This window comes from Lagopus muta, chromosome 8, assembly GCF_023343835.1.
Source record: "Lagopus muta isolate bLagMut1 chromosome 8, bLagMut1 primary, whole genome shotgun sequence".
Taxonomy (NCBI): domain Eukaryota; kingdom Metazoa; phylum Chordata; class Aves; order Galliformes; family Phasianidae; genus Lagopus; species Lagopus muta.
Window position 1 is genome coordinate 31,148,689 of NC_064440.1, and position 18,364 is coordinate 31,167,052.

The 18,364-nt window shown below is 42.6% G+C and overlaps 1 protein-coding gene across 1 annotated transcript in view; it reads right to left on the reverse strand.

Annotated features, from left to right (window-relative positions):
• The window catches only part of ZNF804A (zinc finger protein 804A), a 135,042-nt gene extending 116,967 nt beyond the window's left edge, over positions 1 to 18,075 (reverse strand). Inside the window, exon 1 of the mRNA XM_048953582.1 lies at positions 17,741 to 18,075. Coding sequence (XP_048809539.1) covers positions 17,741 to 17,902 — 162 coding nt within the window. The 5' untranslated portion in view covers positions 17,903 to 18,075. The remainder of the gene's footprint in view (positions 1 to 17,740) is intronic.
• Between the last annotated feature and the right edge of the window lie 289 nt (positions 18,076 to 18,364).

Sequence of the window (18,364 nt, forward strand, 5' to 3'; positions counted from 1 at the left end):
AGCACGAAGAAAAAGCCCTGGAAGTCCATAAGTAGTGCACTCTGGGCTTCTGTCACTCTTGGTCTGTGGAGCTGCTTCCTTTGTGCCTCATTACTTGCTAAAACAGACATAGCCATCATATGGCGAGGAAATTTTGTGTGCACTTGTGCATAACAATGTTTGCATGCAAGCACATATTACAAAAATTAAGAAATCATTTATTCTTGCCTTGCTTTATCACCTCATTCATCACGAGGATACAATATATTGTTTAACTATATTATAAGCATAATGTCCAGTGTGTACCTTCTTATCATAGAGTAATATTCTGATCCGGTAAATAGCTCAGTTTCTCACAGACATTTGTGGCTGTGTCTGTATTAACAAAATAAGACAGCATCATGGATGTGTACTGTGAGGCAGTCAGCGTAAATAGATATGGACCCTAAGCAGATTGGGAACTCCAAGATTTACTAGACTTCCTCTGATTCCTTAGACCTCATACATGTTTCAGAGCCAGTCATTGGTTGGGATCATAATAAACTGCATTTCTTGGTAAACCCATGGAGGGAAGAGGAGTCTCCTTCAAGAATCCAGTTGGTGTGCCCCAGCACTGCTGTGCACATGACATCGTTGTGTAGAAAGCAGGAAACGGCAACTGGCTTAAAAACTACACCATCTCTCTGAAATGAAATAGAATGTAGGTGCAGGCCAATGTGTTTATGGAATTTAAGCAACATCAATACTATAAGGCAGTCCTGACTCCTGTGATATTTGTCAACTGTCCTCACTCTTGTCAGCAACTGTAAGAAACACAAGATGATTCTAATTAGTTTAGCGCAAAAAGAAAGAAAGCTAAGCTGAATCAATTCGCCCAGCATTTCCCAGGCTAAAAGCATGCTCAGATAACATGCGGCAACATTTTTAAGTCAAGGTAATGTGATCATTCTTACATTCCCCATGATTAACTTAAACATTCTCCACTTATTGCTTTAAGAAGCGTAAGTAGCTCTTCCCTGGTTTCCATTCAGTAGTGTGGAACAGTGAAGGCTGTGCGGAAATGGAGAAAAACCAAAGCAATCCTCAGGCTATTCAACAGGTTAGAAGTACTTAGGTTACCCAAATGCACGTATACATTATACACTAACATCATAACAAACAGAAATATCTGATTCAGCCACCACTGTCCACTTAAAGTAGAAGACACAATTTATCTCATGCACTGCATATTTCAACCAGTGGAACAGCAATACAGGACCCTATTTTATGAGGCATCACCTCCTGACAACTTTGAGTAGGTTGTAATTAACATCCAACAAGAGTGAAATACACTGTTTGACTGAGGAAGAGGATGGGGATCACCGGTGCTGCAAAATCTACACCACTCCTTATGAAATAAAACAATTAAAAGCAACATCTGAAGTAGTTTAAATAAGCAAAATGTACACAACATGGACAGAAACCAAACCCAAACAACTACTTTTTGTTTATGCAAAGAGACTCGGAAATTCTCCGATACGCACCATGTTAGAAAAGCTCATCATTTCCTGCCTAGGGGTTTGAGCATATTAAATTATTATTCAGCACACTTAATACATGGTAAGGCAGACATTTCTTTTGTGGTATCTGACACCTTTAAACAATTAACATATTTAAGTACAGGCTACGTTTCCAGGCAGTAAGTGGATCTAAGTACAAAATAACGAAGAGATGTCTTTCCTGTCAGTGGAAGGGCTGTAATATTAAAGATGGTAACCGTACCGCATAAGAACCCCTCACGTTTCCCTGGAAAGATTCTGATATTTAAGTACTTGCAAACAATACTGTTTCGGACCTGGAAAGGCAGTACAAATTTTCAAAAGATGTTACCTCTTTCACTGAATGTCTCACTAAGTGTTTTTTTGGATTTTTTGTGTGTGTGTTTTGAGCTTGGGGTTTGTTCTAGAAAAAAAAACAAAAGCTGCTTTCCAGTTCATTTAGTTTCCATACTTGGAGCGCCAACTTGACGAATGGCTCATATGAGCCCAGAATTTCTCATTTACTTACATATCAACAAGCACATCCATGTGGATGCACAGGGAGCACACAATTACCAAGCACATGGCTTTCATGGGCATCTAGAGAGACTACTCTTCCGAGAGATGAGCTAGAGAAAAAAAGAAGGAAAACTCTTCAATGAGGTTTGACATATCGGAGTCAAATGTTTCTCAATCCTTTCTTAAACATGCATGCATATTTAAGCACTATTCATTTTTATGTATATGTTTTTTAGATTTAGAATGGATATAAGGACAAAGGTTATTGTTTTTTTTTTTTTACAGTAAGAGTGATGAGGCACTGGAATATGTTGCCCAGAGAGCTGGTGGATGCTCCATGCTTGGACTGGACAGACTTCTGAACACTATGATCGAGCTGTAGGTCTCCCTGTTCATTGCAAGGGACCCTTCCAAGTCAAATGATGCTGTGATTTTTGAATATCCACTTGACTTTTTGATTTTATGTAGTTTACAAGTCCAACAAAAGGAGCAATTTGCATTGTACCTGACTTTGTACACATGCAAGGTTCATGCTGCCACAGGTCCTTGAAATCTACTCTTTAAATGCCCAGAGTTGCAGAGTTGTCATACAAAAACATACGTGTTTTTCTGCATGATATGCCTTAGCATTTTTAGCAACACTACTTAAACAGCCCATGCTTCCTTCCTCGTTACCAGACAAATCCCTCTTCCTCCCAACCTTCCACCTCTCTCCTTCAAAAATCATGTTTTTATTACTTTTGTACAAGAAACTTTCTGTAAGAAAACTTAAGCAGAGGTGCCTTCATTTTCATGTCACCACCACCTGCTCACTTCGCCCTCCACCACGGAGTTCGTATCATGAAAGGAATGGTGGCCATTACAATGTATTTTTTATATGTATTTGTAGCTGCATGTGCACACCTTCCACATTGAATGTACTGCCCCAGTCTGTTGTTAGCACAAGCACCACAGGTAACAGCCATGTGCTCACTTAGAAATAGAAAATTCTGAGTTCTGACTACTCAGACTTGGAGAGGATTTGTCCCACTTGTAAGTGCTCACAGGAACAAACACAGTATTATAAGCAGAGAAACTGAGTAGCATAAAGCATCTGTACTATTCTCTCACCTACAGATCTAAACACAAGAACTTTGTTTTCCAAATCAGCTAAATGGCAGCTGCAATGACACCATTAAATCCATACTAAATCTAACAGATTAATGAGGTAAGTAACTGAACTGTATTAGAGACCTTATTCTTACTACGCAATCAAAAGCACTTCTGCACTTTCAACCAAAATAAACATCCAAACAAAAGCTCACAGCTTAAATCCACGTCTTCTGATTGACAGTTAATCTATTCTTAAGACGACACCAGGTTTTCAGAACTTGCAAAGATCTGGGATATAAAATGGAATAAAGATCAAAAAAGAATTCAACCCAAATGAAGTAGTATGGAGGTACAGACAGAAAGGAAAAATGTAAAGAAAAGAAGAGGTGATAAAGAAACAAAGCAGTAGCGTGGGACAGAGACCACAGCAGAGAGCTGTGTTTAGCAAATTATCTTCCATGTACAAGTCACGGTGTAGTTGGCAATCGCCGCCCCTCCAAAACAATGAAAATGAAAAAGAAAACTAAGAAAAAGATGGTTATAAAGAAATGAAATGGATAAAAAAAAAAAAAAAAGTAGCAAGAAACAGTTGTATGGTTTAAATATATGTGGATTGATGTCCAGCAAAAGCAATCATTAATCCTTTTATTTTCTTCAACTGCTTCTGAAATCCACTGCTTTGTCATCACAACCATTGCTTAGAAGACAATCCCAGTGCCTCCAGGATTTTATTTTATTTTTAAGTGCCTAAGCATACGTATTAACTTGTCAGCATAGTGTTTGAAAGTTTAATGACATTTTCCTTCAATTCTTCTAATTGCTAAATTCAGTACTCAAGTGGGAGGTGAAAGCAATGCAGGCCTGTTACTCAAGCAGCCTCCCATTTATCCAGTCCAGTACTTCTCTTCTGTGAAGTTCAATTTCATTCCACTTATAGCTGTCATTTTAAAAATTCTATCTATGAAAAATGATGAAAGAACCCCAAGTCCTGGTAGTGAGTAAGTGATGAGTGTCAGTCTGGTCAGAATGGTAAAATTTAGAGAACTAAATTGTACAACTGTTTAAGAAAGAACAGTGAGATCTAAGTTCAAGATAGAGAAAACACTGCCAAATATTTGCAGGGGAAGAAGCAAATTTGACAGTTGTCATTCAAGACAAACTTTGGGGGATTCAGGTCATCTCATGAAACAGAAAGGGAGATGAGGAGGGTCAGGTGGGGATGAGATGAGGAGGGAGCAGGCTGGGGCTCAGAGAGCCAGGACAAGATGGAAACATTGAGTAAGGTTCCATTTGCACAGAGCAAGGCCAGGGTAAAAGGAGCCACTCAGATTTTCCACAGACGGTGCGGAGGTGAGGATAAGAGTAAAATGGGTCAGAAATAAAACAGTTCTGCCTCTGTGTAGAAATGCTTCATATTAATTAAATTTCTCCCACAAGGAAAAGAACTTATACAGACACGTGCATTCATTATGTATGTATGTGAGCTCTGAACAATTATTACTGCAGAAGAAATACCTTTGTCAGCTCTCGACAAGGATCACATTTTTCTCACAAAAATACAAACAAGCCTACATTACAAATGTTATAGGAAGATTTTTATTTAAGCACCTTCTTGAGAAATGGTAAGTTAGATTTGATATATCAAAAGAAACTGACAACTTACGGCACGACTAAGGACACGAGAAAAAAAAAAAAGACAACGATAAAAAAGCCACACCAACACCATAGCCAAATGGTGCATTAGCAGCAAGGTATTTAATGAGTGGAGGAGAGAAATAGGGATGGCATAAAAATAGGATAAAGTGAGCGGTCCCAGTGATCTTAATGAGACTATGTATAGAATAAGTACGTCACTATAAATGCAGGCCACATGATCCACCCCCAGATATCTGTACATCAAGGGACCATTATAGCAACATCCAGAGTATTCTTATAGTTTCCACTTATGGGCTACTGGGAACTGTTTTGATAGATTCACATTTTAATGCTGAAGTTAAAAAAAAAAAAAAAAAAAAAAAAAAAAAAAGCCTCAGTATAATCAAGACTAGAGGAATTGATGCATGAAGAAAAAAGAAAACAGCTAGAACATTCCAAGCCTGCTAAGATGCAAGTAACGCAGATTCTTACAGCTTACAAATATCTGAAGGATGTAACCATCAAGGAGGGATGGCAATTAGCACAAAATGGCCTTAGCTACATATAACCGAGAGGAAGGAGTTGCAAAAATAGTAAGCATATTAGGAGTTCAGATTTTTTATTTTTAACTACAGAAAATGTAACAGCAGCTATGAAGCATCCCACGTAGCATACACAATACATCTTCTCACGCAGTGCAGAGGTAACCTCTTCCTCTCAGAGGGTAGACATGACCTTGCCAGACATCTCCTAACACACAGGCTGACCAAAAGTCCTTCCACAACATTTTTCCTTGGAATGTCAATGCTTTCTATTTTCAACCGAACTGCAGGCCAGATTTGCATGGCAAAACAACTACACTGAGTACTTACATGGATTTAAATGTTGAAGTGATTACAGCTAATAAAAATGCTATTTCTAAACCTCCGAAGTAATATTACAACTCTGAAGGACCATATGGTTTCGGTGTACTTATACTGCAGTGAGCTCCTTGGGGCGTTTTTCATGTCAGCTGTGACCCAGGAGGAGCATTGGGCGCACGTGGCAGGTTTGGGTGGCAGGCGACCGCTGCAAGCTGCATGCCCAGCCAGTCTTCCCCACTGCCACGTTTAGAGAGGTGCTTCCTCCAGAATTTCAGTATTCATGCCCAGCTCCGGTAAGCATACGTGGGTCTATCTGGCAATAAATTATGCAAAATTGCCTGAAGAGAGACTGTTTTGCCAGCAACAGCAGATGCTATTCTAGAGGCCCGTGTTTCATTTACTAGAACCACATATACGCGCTAACAGCACTGAGCTCCATCATCATTTCTCCCGTGTCATCAGGAAGTCAAATCTGCTCCGCAGCTCCCCAAAAGCAAACAGGAAATATCACTGAATAGTACATGATGATACACATGAACATCCCGTAACACCAGACTTACTGTTTCGACAGATGACAGGAGAGCCTTTGAAGTAGGGCACTAAGTATTTTTAATTCACAGGTGGCTGCCATATTCATGCGTCCATTTTTTCACTGAATTACATCATGAAACACAAGTGCAGTTATATTAACCCTATTGTAACCCTGACATTTTGCAAAATGGGGCCTATTAGTGATTAAGCTTAAAAGTAGAGGTAATATAGTGCTCTCCACTTCACTGACAGCACTACTCATCGTGCATTTATAGCTCATACAAGGACCCTTGACAAGGGAGAGAGAACTAGGCAAATGCGTTAGCAACTGGGAAAATGAGATAAAAGCTACTGACTTTGTAACCTGTAATTCACCAAAAGCTTTTTCTTCATTTTTTTCCTCGAGTTAAACACATACTTTAAGAGACAAAAGGTCCATTTTTTCCTCTCAGTGCACACATGTGAGACTCATTAATGTTAATTGGATTTATGACTGCCCACTGAAAAGAGAAGAAACTAAAGATTTCACATTTGCAGGGAAACAATCAGAGGAACAATTTCTTGTGTGTCTCACTGATGAAGAGATGAAGAAATAATGGATGAGTCATTTCACATTCTGATTCAAAATTCTTAAAATAGATGAGATAAAGACACTGATTTCTGCAAGGGTCATACTCATGTGAAGGACTCTTTCTAAGAAACTGATGTGAACCTTCAAGTATATCTGTGCTTCTAATTACCTGACACTAGACTGTGGTCTCTGAATTTCATTTATACAGATTTGTAGCACTAATTCAATTTGGCAGGTGTAAAATACAATGTAATTCCTCTGTCCTCCCTGTAGTCTTCAAAGAGACACTGAATTTGAGCCATTTGATAATTTCTTCCATATTGTAGCTTTCACATTCACTATGCATCAAACTTCTGAGAGATCATTTTGGAAGGCGATTATACATGGCTACAGTTACTCTACTAATCAATTTCAATATAAATCCAACATGCAACTCTTGACTACACTGTGGTGTAGCTTTAGCCACTGCTTGATCCACCATGACCAAAAAGCTTCCAAGCAGCATCAAAACCTCTGCTAGTTGTGATGGGAGCAGAGGAGAACACAGTCTTCGTGTAGACAGACTTGCTCTATGGGGACTTCTCCAAAGCTGGTCTTCTACTCATCCTCCAATTTACTTGATGGCATTATCTATTTGTTTGAACCAGTCCCTTCTTACAGAAAAGACAGAAGGAGCTTTGACACTTTCCCTCAGAATCATATTTAAGTAAAACACAGACAATCAGAACATTATAAGAAGTTGTATATGTAACATCAGAAGAATTAATACAATGTCATACCACTGCATTAAAAAATAGACCTGAATGTAGACAAAACAGCTATTTTATACGTGGGCATGTGCGTGTATTTGCATCTAAGTATAAAACAAAGACATCCCACACCAAACCGTACCTACTGTATGATGGGATGCAAAATATCTGGCCAATTTCCTGGAAATACTCAGGCCATGGAAACCTAACACTATCCATCCCACAACATGAGAGCACGGTGAGTTGAAGAAGAAAACTTGCCTGAGTTCTTTCTTTTTTTTTTTCTTTTTCTTTTTTTTTCTTTTTTTTTCTCTGCTATATTCTGTATCTCCTGCAATATAGAAGAAAAAAATGGCTATGTACATCAGAATTGGACCTCTGCACCCGGCTGATGGACTGAGCAAAAGATTGGGCACAAGAGCATCCTTAATGCTTTTCTAGATATCCATACCTGTACAGCAAACTGACCTATCTTTAGAAGAGCAAGATCAACAGATCAACAGACTGTAAACTTTGCAAGTTCTTTATGCTTCTCAGTTCAAAAGCACATAAAAGCTTTTCTCTCTGTTGTACAGTGGAGAAAACATGAAGATCAGGACAGGCTGCTGCTTCCCAGATTTCTTTGCCAATACAGAGAAGGCATCTGCCCATAATGATGACTCAATAATACTGGATTTCATCTCTGTCAATGCCAGACAATCAGCATACAACCTCTTTAGAAAATGCTCAGTTTGATCTATCTTGCCTCTGCACGATAATGTTCTACCAAAAACAAATCACTTCTTTATCAATAGTCCTCCTGAGTGCCTTTTAAAAGCCTTTCCAAAATTAGGAGTATACTCGCCAGCACTTTTTAATATGAAAAAGTGTAATCAATAAAATACTGCTGGTAACTCAGATGATTTACAGGAGGTGGGGGGAATTAAATATGAATTAGTTTGGAAGAGTTCCGAGTCCATCATCTTTCTTAATTATAAATTGGGTCACTGGCAATGAATTGCATGACTCAGCTCAGGAATGCCTGAAAAGAAATCACCAGTAGATTCAACAGTTGCGCTTGATTTATTTCTTGGAGCTACAAGAAGCACTAGGGTTTGGATCTCTGATAGTTAGGAGATCCCCAGAGAAAGCTGATGGTGATGCTGCTTCTGTCAGCTGCACCTGAACTGGAGTGAGGGGAGAAGAGAGTAATCCCAAAAAGCTGTGAGCAGAACGTGACAGCTGCACGCCTTGCTCCCCAAAGAACCTCATCATGGCAGAATACATCAAAAGCCACTCCCCAGCAGATTGAACTCAGAATCATGACACGAGTGAGGTTGGAAGGGACATTCAGTCTCGTGCCTTTCTTAAAACATTGCTGTGTAGATTAAGGCTGTGCAGTAAAGTTCTGAGCATTTCCAAGGATGGAGATCTGACAGCCTCTCCACAGCTTGACCACTCTCACAGTAATTTGTTATTTTCCACTGTACTTGATCAGTTTCTCACACTCCCACAGGGGCCCACTGCCTCCCACTGCACAACTCTGAGCTATCTGCCTTACCAAGACCACTGTGAATCTCTCAAGTTCCTCAGTGAACAAAGCAGACACTATACCCACTGGCACGAATATGCAAGAAGAGGCAGAACTTTGCTGCTGAGCTATTCTCCATCGCTGAAGCAATCACATCAATTATCTCTTTGCTATTATTTAGTAATTTCTCATTTTCTCTCTACTGGGTATTTCTGATTCCTTTGCATACCTATTTTATATTATTCTCAAGCTTTTTGATTGAAAAATTTCGGTTCAGGTTGCCTTCACTGACAGCTTCACCAAACCACTGTTCAGATCAAAATGCCACACAGAGTCAGGATTGTCCCCAAAGTTTCAATGCCAGACATTTTATGAAAAACCACATTACTAAGCAGCAATTGATAAGCTATTTGCTAATGGGTATTGTGGTCTCCTTCTAGAAACACTTTCAACTGAAATTAAATACTTAGAAACTGCAGCTATTTGAACAGCTAACCTGAAAGAATAATTACCTTCTGCCACGTAAATCAATTTGTAAATCTATTTACCAAAACTTTATGGAAACTAATACAAAGTAAAAGAATCTGATCTTTTTTTTTTCGTTTTAAATGCAGTCTCAGACGCATAGGTTCATTTTTCTGTAGAAGGACGTTATCAGTAAGCTGGAAACAGCACTTTTCCTATTTCAGTAAAGTCTTCTATAGCTGGTAAAGAGCTCCACAGATGTTTTGCAATAAAAAAGTTCTAAAGAGGAAGACCTGGCCAAGACCTACCCAGCTTGCAGAACGTGGCTATGAGCTAGATGGGAGAAAGGCAGCAAATTGAATACTGGAGCCAGTCCTGGCCCCAGCAGGAGCAGCCTGATCACTTGCTATTTGGGGAGAATCTAAAATTACCACACTGACAAAAAAATTCATCTTCAAGAAATGCAAATCAGCACAGTCAGACAAAAAGCCTGACCAGTTCAAATGATGTTTCTAAATCCTTTGTACAGCTAGAGAATACTGATGAGAGACTAAAATATATATATATATATCTCCCAGCTCCTCACCTCAATCTAACCGTTTTCCAAGGCCTTTTTCAAGAATCTGAAGTCAAAGCCCTGGCTGTTGGCAGACACAAGCAGGACAGGAACACCAGGGTGGAAAGTCAGGTTGAGTCCTTAAGTCTTATTTAGGCATTTGCTCTTAGTGCAGCAGGGGAAGAAATTGCATTTCCTTTCTTACAACGCTATCTGCACAGCCACTAAAGGTTGGAACCTGCATTTCCATTTTGAAAATACTTGGAAACGTGCTCTCTGAACTACTAAAGAACAGGGCTGCACAGGAATTCACATCCACACACAGCTTGGATGCTCAGAAAAAGCATTCTGTGCCAAGGGCAAAGGAAACCCTCTGCCCAGCCTATGCCCCTGCCACTGCCAGTCCTCAGGGGAGGGGAACTGCAAACACATCGTAACCAAATAAATTAATTGCTGTAGAAGTTTACAATTCCAGCTCCCCATTGCCTTCAAGCAGTTTCTTATCTCTCTTGGAAAAAACAAGGTTAAACAAGTCCAGCTCCTTGTGAGTAAATGTTGTTTTGTTTACTTTTTGCTCTTTTTAAACAAAATCAAGCTCCAGCTCATCCTGGAACAGTCTCTCTCCAGTGCCAAAGGAACAGTGTTTGTTCTCTCTCCAAACACGCGTGGCAAAATAAAAGGGTCTGATTAGTGCTTGTTTATAGTAATAGGCCAAAACACAGCTAAATTAGGAAGGCTCACTGCCTCTCCCATGCTCACATTTGAATCACAAGCAAAAAAGAAAATCAGCTCAGTTTCCCTGGCCACCAGGGTAAATAATCTATGCAACAAATAAGGCCATCATCTCCATTAATTGTGTTAAGATATTCAATAAGACAAAATGCCACAGATTGATTTCATGGGATTATCTAGCCCATTCCTGTATCCCAGGATGCATCTATCCATCCGCTTTGCTTTCAGCAGGAACTAATTGTCCTCCTGGCACGCCTAAGAGCCAGGCAGAAAAAGGAAGTATTTTCATTGCTACCAGTCAGGGGTACCCAAGACCTTGCAGTTAACTTGGTCAAAAGCCCTGCTCCAAAACCCACTGTGCTAAGCTCTGACCGCTCTTCATCTCAGCGCCCTCCAGATCTGCTCCTCACTGCTGAGCAGTTTTACCAGCGGTGAATCCCTACTGTTAGCAGGTAGGAAGCAGCCCCTTCCCACAGCCTGCAGGAGAGGTAAGGCTTCCAGAACTCCAACCTGCACATTGAGAATGCTCAGTAACAGGGTTTCAGAACCCTATTGAAACAAAAAAATATGACTGGTTTTGAGTAGCCAGAAACACACTTGCTGTGTTCTAGTTAGTGTATTCGAGCTGTGTGTTAAAATTAATGTTCAGTATCTCTGAGCTACAAGATTGCTATGGATATTTGCATCTGAAAATATTCAAGGCGAAGGCTCTCCTTACGCTTTAAGGCCTTGATCTGGAAAAAAACCTGAACAAGTGTACTAATTTAACCATGGTAATAGCCTAATTACATCCAACAGAATACCGATGTGTTTGAAGTTTACCATGCATTTAATAAGCTTTTACAGTACAAAAGCTCAGTCGTAACTCTACTTGAATCAGACTCTGCCCCAGTTTAAATCTGTTGCACATCAGAACCCAGCTCCTACTATTCTCTAGACCAGACCATGCGTTCCTATGGAGTCTGATGCAGATGAAAGCACCGAGCACATGCTGAACTTCCAAAATTAAGCACAATGTAGTGTGGTAAGAGGAACCACTGCTGCTGAGCACTTTCTTCTACAGCTGAATTTGAATTCTGTTCATATAAACCAACCTCAGCTTTGAGAGCCATAAGATAAAACAAGAATAGCAGGAGTATTTTATTCTCACTGCACGAGACTCATGAGGTTGTAACAACCTCCTGTTCAATCCAGCGGAGAATGAATCCAGCTGAAAATGCTCTGAACAGGCGCTCTTACCTAGAGCCTTATACAATGCAACAAGTCACTTGCATTCATACGAATTAATGCAACAAGTACAATAAAGATACAATCTTACTGTTAATTCCATGCTATTAAATTATTCCATTGTTTTCTCAGTGGCTGCTTCTCAATTGTTATTTAAATGGCACTGATTAACTGTTCAAATTAACTTAAGTAGATTTTGTTGTTGTTTAAAATTGTTAATGAGTTTTAGCTGCTTTCATAGAAAAAAGTTTGAACATTCTCACATCCAACAATCAGCTCACGAGCACAGAAAATACCAAAGACATAAAGAGCTCCATAGGACACAAGATATAAAAGTAATAGGTGACATTCATTTCCCACTCTGCCAAATTCAATACACGGCTTGACTTTTTGCAAGTCACTCTGCCACATAACTTCAGGTTCAAGTGTTAGACCCTTGGTGAGCCTGTGGCACTGATGCTACAAGCCCATAGATGCACGCTGTGTTAACACTGATTGCTCACAACTACCGTATGCAACTAAACAATTGTGTGGTGCTCAGCTCAAAATGCCCCAATGGTTCCTTTCAGATCATGGGGGTGCAAGCCTGCAATTAAGGATCGGTTGAGTGAGGTACCAAACAGCAAGTGTCCCCCTACAGCTCCTGTCTTGGTACCCAAGATCCTCAGATACATATTGTTTGTAGCATAGAAGCTCTCTCTTTATGTATATATTCCACGCATCTGCTCACAAAATAGATTTCCATGTCCACCACAACGTGTTTACTTCAGTTGATCTAGAAATACAACTATATTCTACAAAACGTAAAAGAAAGAAAGGCAACAGACAGCCTGAACAACAGATGGCATTTTCAATATACACAAGTGTAATCAATATCTGAATTCCACAGTTTTTTATAAAACTGTAACTAAGGCCCAGAACTCAAATACATACACATATGTATTAAACATTCAAAGCAACTTAGTACCATAAACATGAGTATGAGGTAGATGTTGGTAACGGTGTGAATGGACATCCAACAGCTATTTAGACAGACCTGTGCCTATGCTGTATGCTAAATGCCAACACACGTTCCCTGTGCTCATGTCAGAGCTGACTTGGAGCCACAAAGCTCTCCTGTGTGGTGGCAACATGGATGGAGCTGCTGTGTCTCTTATCTTCACGAGACACATCACACAGAGCTCAGAGCTGAATCAACCACAGCAGCACAGGTTCCAGTCTGAGAACATTCATGCCTGTCACTCTTGCAGCAGGAAGCACTATGCATCTTCTATCTCTGCAGTCTCTGTGTACATACAGCTGAATGCACAGATACATATGTATGTACATGTAGACATACACAGAGAGTTGAGAGAGGTGTTACTGTTGGACAAAACAATGGATTTCTGCGATCAGCACATCACAATCCTTCCCTGACCTACTACATGTAAACAGGGCATTACTTCTGATCACCGATGGAGAAAACGTATTTGTCCAGCTAAACATAAACAGGCCTTCCACAGCCAGTCCTCTCTCACAGACCACAAAAAGGAAGAGATGGAGCAAAGGGAAAAGTATAGATAACTAAGAAAAGTAGGGAAAACCTTCAAAGACGCTGAGAATGAACCCTGACAATAAATGGCCAATCAGGCCCGCATTCATTCACTAAACCACCAAGAAATAAGCATTATTACACAAAAACACAGAAAGAGCATCAGAACATTACCTTTGGTACGTTTTTCTGACCCCATCGTAAGCCCTGAGTTTCTAGTTTAAAAACTGCCTGCAACACAAAGGACAGGCAGCGATCTGTTCATGCACACCAACAAAACCAACAACATCCTTTCTAAAGGGCTGAAATTACGTGAAGTACTTCAGCAGCAGATTAGCTATCATTATGAGATTACACCTATTTGAAGAATGCTTCAGATGGCAGGAACTGCCATGGGAGAAAATAAAGCCTTATTCAAGAGCCCAGATACCACCAATTTCTTTTATTAAAACTCCTACATTTTCCAAGGAAATTTATGAGTTTAGATGCTATTCTTCCACATATGCTGAGCCTCCTTCACATCAATTCATAATTCCTATTTATTTTCCTAGCAAGGAGCAATGGGTTATAATTGAGTAAGTGTGCCCTTCATGCACTGAGCAGTTATCCAGGCTCATTACAGAGCACTCATACTGCAAAGCTGTAGCATCAGATAGTCAGAACCACACTAGATACACATTCCTTCATTCTTCCCCATCATCTCACCCAAAGCTCGTGCACAAGCAATTTTTCCCATTTAATGAAAGTGTTTTTCATGGTAGTCTATTTTCCTCAGATTGCTTAAATACATCCTTTTCTTCATTCCTTCTCATGCCTTTGCTCTTTCCTGTCTTGCCTTGCCAGAACTGGGGTCTTTCCCTTCTCCTACTTCTTACTTTCACCTCTTATTCCCTTGCTTCCATCTCCCGTATAACCCCATCTCATCTTTCTGCACTCAGTAGGCAGTACAGCTATGCAAGACTAGGGAAATGACCTGCCTGCGAATAAGGCAATAGAAATACTGCAATTTCCCCCTTTTTACCCAAAAGGAGCTATCTGATCTTCTCCATTGGGAAAAGTGAGGCTTCCTACCTCCCCAAGGCTTAGCAGCAGGATGTTGGCTGGCTCTCGAACCCTTGGCCAACACAGGGACAAGGAGATCTCACAGTCATTAGTGGCAAATCTGCATAGAGCTTCAATTTTTTTTTTTATTACTATTTTTTTTCTTTAAACCCTTCTTCTTTTCCAACCAAAGCAGAAAGCACAAAGCTTTGTGCTTCATGTTCCCTGCCTGGTGAGCAGGGCCTGCTACCTCTTTCTTCCCATTACGTTATGGGAGCTTTGAACCAAAACTTTTTAAAGCTTTAAATTAAATGTGTGAAGCAGAACGCTGTCAAAAGACAACCAGGTAAGAATCACTGGCAGGGACAAACACATAGGAAAAAGTGTTTCTCCTGTCCTCTTTTGGAGAGTAGGGCAGAAAGGAACAGTTCCAAATGAATCCCAGACCCCTCCAGAGCAGGACAAAAGGCAAAAACTCTAACGATTTTCCTCTCCAGAAACCTCATGAGCTCCAGTTTTGCAGACAGGCTAACATTAAATCACGTAAAGACAGCATCTGTATTCATTCTTGGCAGGAGGTTTTGGTGATACAAAAGCACATATGCTGTTAAGCGTTTAAGCACAGTAGTGAGGCGGGGAAAATAAACAACCAAGAACCCGGCTTCATCATTAGACCATGACCAGCACTACTTGCTATAAAACTCTAGCAGAGTGCACAGAATCTTACCTTCTTGTGGAGGATGGGGTTAGAGCTCCTCAAAAGGAGCAAGGCTAATAAGTGTGCCAAGTTCTGCACTGAGGCAATTCTACAACGTGTCAACAACGGCTGTCCTCAGGTTCTCCTCAGCTTATGAGCGAGCAGGGATTTTCAGAAAACATGGGTGAGGAGCACGGAAAACCCCAGACCAAATATTTGAAAGCAAAATGAGAAAATGTGCCTGAGTCAGAGCTGCTCCAAAATACTTCTGGCTTTCTTACTTAGACATCATCAGTTTTCCTAGGCTTTTTGTAGGACAGAAGATACTGAGAACATGTTAACAAAGCTGGTGTTCCCATCAGAAACTGTAGAGGTGTATTCTACTCTGTGTTAGTAAAGATTTTCACCTTTGTAAGGCTGAAAACCTCTCTACAGTAAAAGCACCCAATCCTCCAAAGTGATCTAACGTTTGATTTTCCAGTAGAAGCTGTCTGAAAGGTACTTCAGTGCCTCAGAAGTGTTCATCCGAGCTACCTAACCATGCCACACTGCAACAGTATGTGTATCTACTTGATAGCAGAACTGACCCCAACGCAAGTAAGTCTTGATGTCTGCATCTATTCCATTTGTTTCACAGCGAGGGACTTCGCTATGCTGTTAAGAGAGCAAACATCAACAACTCTTCCTTTCTAGCCCAGTGAAAACCAGTCATACCTCTCCCTGCTTACAGCACAAGCTGTAAGGGCTCTAATGGCAAAGTCATAACCAGTGCTGTTCTTTTTCCCCCACAAGCATCTATTCTGTCTTACTGAAAAGGAAATTTGAGGTAGATTTCTTTCCAGAGTGTTTCAAAGCCTGTGTAGTATGTTCGTATGAAGTTTTAGATGTGTCTCCTCAAACACATTTTGGTAACTCATGTTTTCTCAAAAAATAAAAATCCAAACTCTTTTTATATCAAGGAAAATAAAAAAAAAAAAAAACATTGCTGAAACAGGATCAATTATGAACTGCAAGATGATGCACAGCCCCAAAGTTACACCAGAGCAGTCTCAGCCTGCCAAACGTATCATGACTGAAATTGTTCTGCAGAGAGAAGGCGATGCTTCATGCAATTATTTAAAGTGTTCTGAGGACTGCTACAGTAGGTCTTGGGTTGGCAGCTGTGACAGTGAGATATTACACACACATTGCCATCTCATGGATGCTACAAATATTTGGTTATAATTCCAAGAATGTATTTCCTCATAGAAAAATAGGCAGAAGCTACAGCACATAAAATTGTTGTAAGATTTACAACATGAAAGCAGGAACTTTACACTTGAAACCATCCAAAAATCTGCCGCGGATTCTCTCGTAGTAGTTACTATTTTTACGACTTGGCTCAGCCTTGCTTTAATCTCTTTATTTAGGAAGAAATTGCAGGCTTGCCAACTCCAGCAAATGTTAAGTACTTCAGTAAATTCCCCATCAATATAGGGCGTGCATTCGAGGGAATGGGAAGATGGGCAGCGAGCCCTGCTTCTGCTCCTGCAGAAGGGATTGGGAAAAGAGAGACGGCAGCACGGCTGAGCCCCGCAGCCCCAACACCTCCTGCAGCACAACCGAGACAGAACAGTGCCCAGCCCGTGCCGGTGCCCAGCCTCACGTGGGCAGAAGGGCACGCACTGGGCTGAGGTGCCCCTCTTTGCCAGCTGAAGTTTGGGAAGCGACAGCACAGCAAGTCAGCACAAGGCGGGAGGCAGGAGATGCTAAGGCAGCAACGCAGCGTGTCCGCACAGTGACAGAGCTGATCCGCTGCGCAGCCATTCCCAAGTTGGCCAGCCAGGTGCTTTTAACTGATCGACCCCTTCCAAACCTACAGTTTTGTTTTTTAAATAACTGGGCAACCAACTACCTAGCACAAATTTATAGTGCTTACAAAACCGCTAGCAAAGAAATGAAGCTTTGCACCCGAAGAGCCTGTACCCCAAGCAAACAAGTTACTGCTCCTCGCTGCACTTCCAGACTGGGACCTCCCTCTGCCCTCCGTGCCCGGGGCGACGCGAACCGTCTAGTGACCGGCACCTTGCCCCCAGCACCAGATACGCACTGGCCGCATCCCCGGACAGCTTCAGCACTCGCACCGGAGCTTCATGCCGTCGACCCCCGTGTAGGTCGCTGAGCCCTGCCTACCCCGGGGTGCCCATCCCCAGCCGTCCCCGCCGGGCTCCCAGCCACCGCCTGCCCAACCGCCGCGCCGAGCCCGGAGCGCAGAAGCCGCCGCGAACCCCAGCGAACAAGGTGCTGGACAGAGGCGCAGAGCCCCGCCGTCCGCGGAACGGCTGAGCCCCACCCCCGGCACAGCAAGGCACCACCGTACACTCCTGCAGATGTATCTATCGAGAACGATAACGAAAGCGCCCGGCCGGGGCTCCGGCTTCCCGCACCGGCGCCGACGCACACGCAGCAGTTTGCACCTCGGCGGAGACTCCGCTGCGAAGGGCAGGGGAGCGCGGGGCGGGGGATGCGGGAGGAGAAGCCATTACCAGAGTTTTGTCCCCGTTCTTGCTGAGGGGGCCTCGGAAAACTCCCTTGATGTTGCGAAAGTGGCCGTTGCTGAGGTGCGCCGAGCTGATGACGATGTAGTAGCACTCCATGGGGCCGGGGCTCCCCGGGCGATGGGGGCCCTCTCGGGAGCCCCGCGGCATGCGCGGCCCCGCGGCTCACAGCCGGCACGGCGGCGGCTGGCGGGGGAGGAGGAGGCGGCGGCGGGGGAGAACGAGGAGGAGGAGGAGCGGCGGCATCGCCGAGGCTTCGCCGGCGCCGTGTGAGCCGCCGCCCGCGGCGGGCATAGCGCTGTTATAGCGGGCGGCCGTGCCGGTCCGCTGCGCCGAGCCAATGGCAGGGAGCCACCGGGCCGGCGGCGGGCAGGGGGGGACATCGGGCACACGCCGCCTCCGCCGCCCCCCCGGGCCCGCAGGTAAAGGGGAGGGACGGGGGGCGGACGGGAAAAGCCCTCGGCCCGCCCCGCCGGATCCCTCCTTTCATTTTTTCCTCTCTTTTCTTTACTGGGCGGGGCCGGTTTCCGCGCGATCTGGGGGGTGGGGAGGGATGCTCGGGCCCTCTCCCTCTCTCCACCCCGCCGCCGCCTCTTATTCTACGTTTCTACA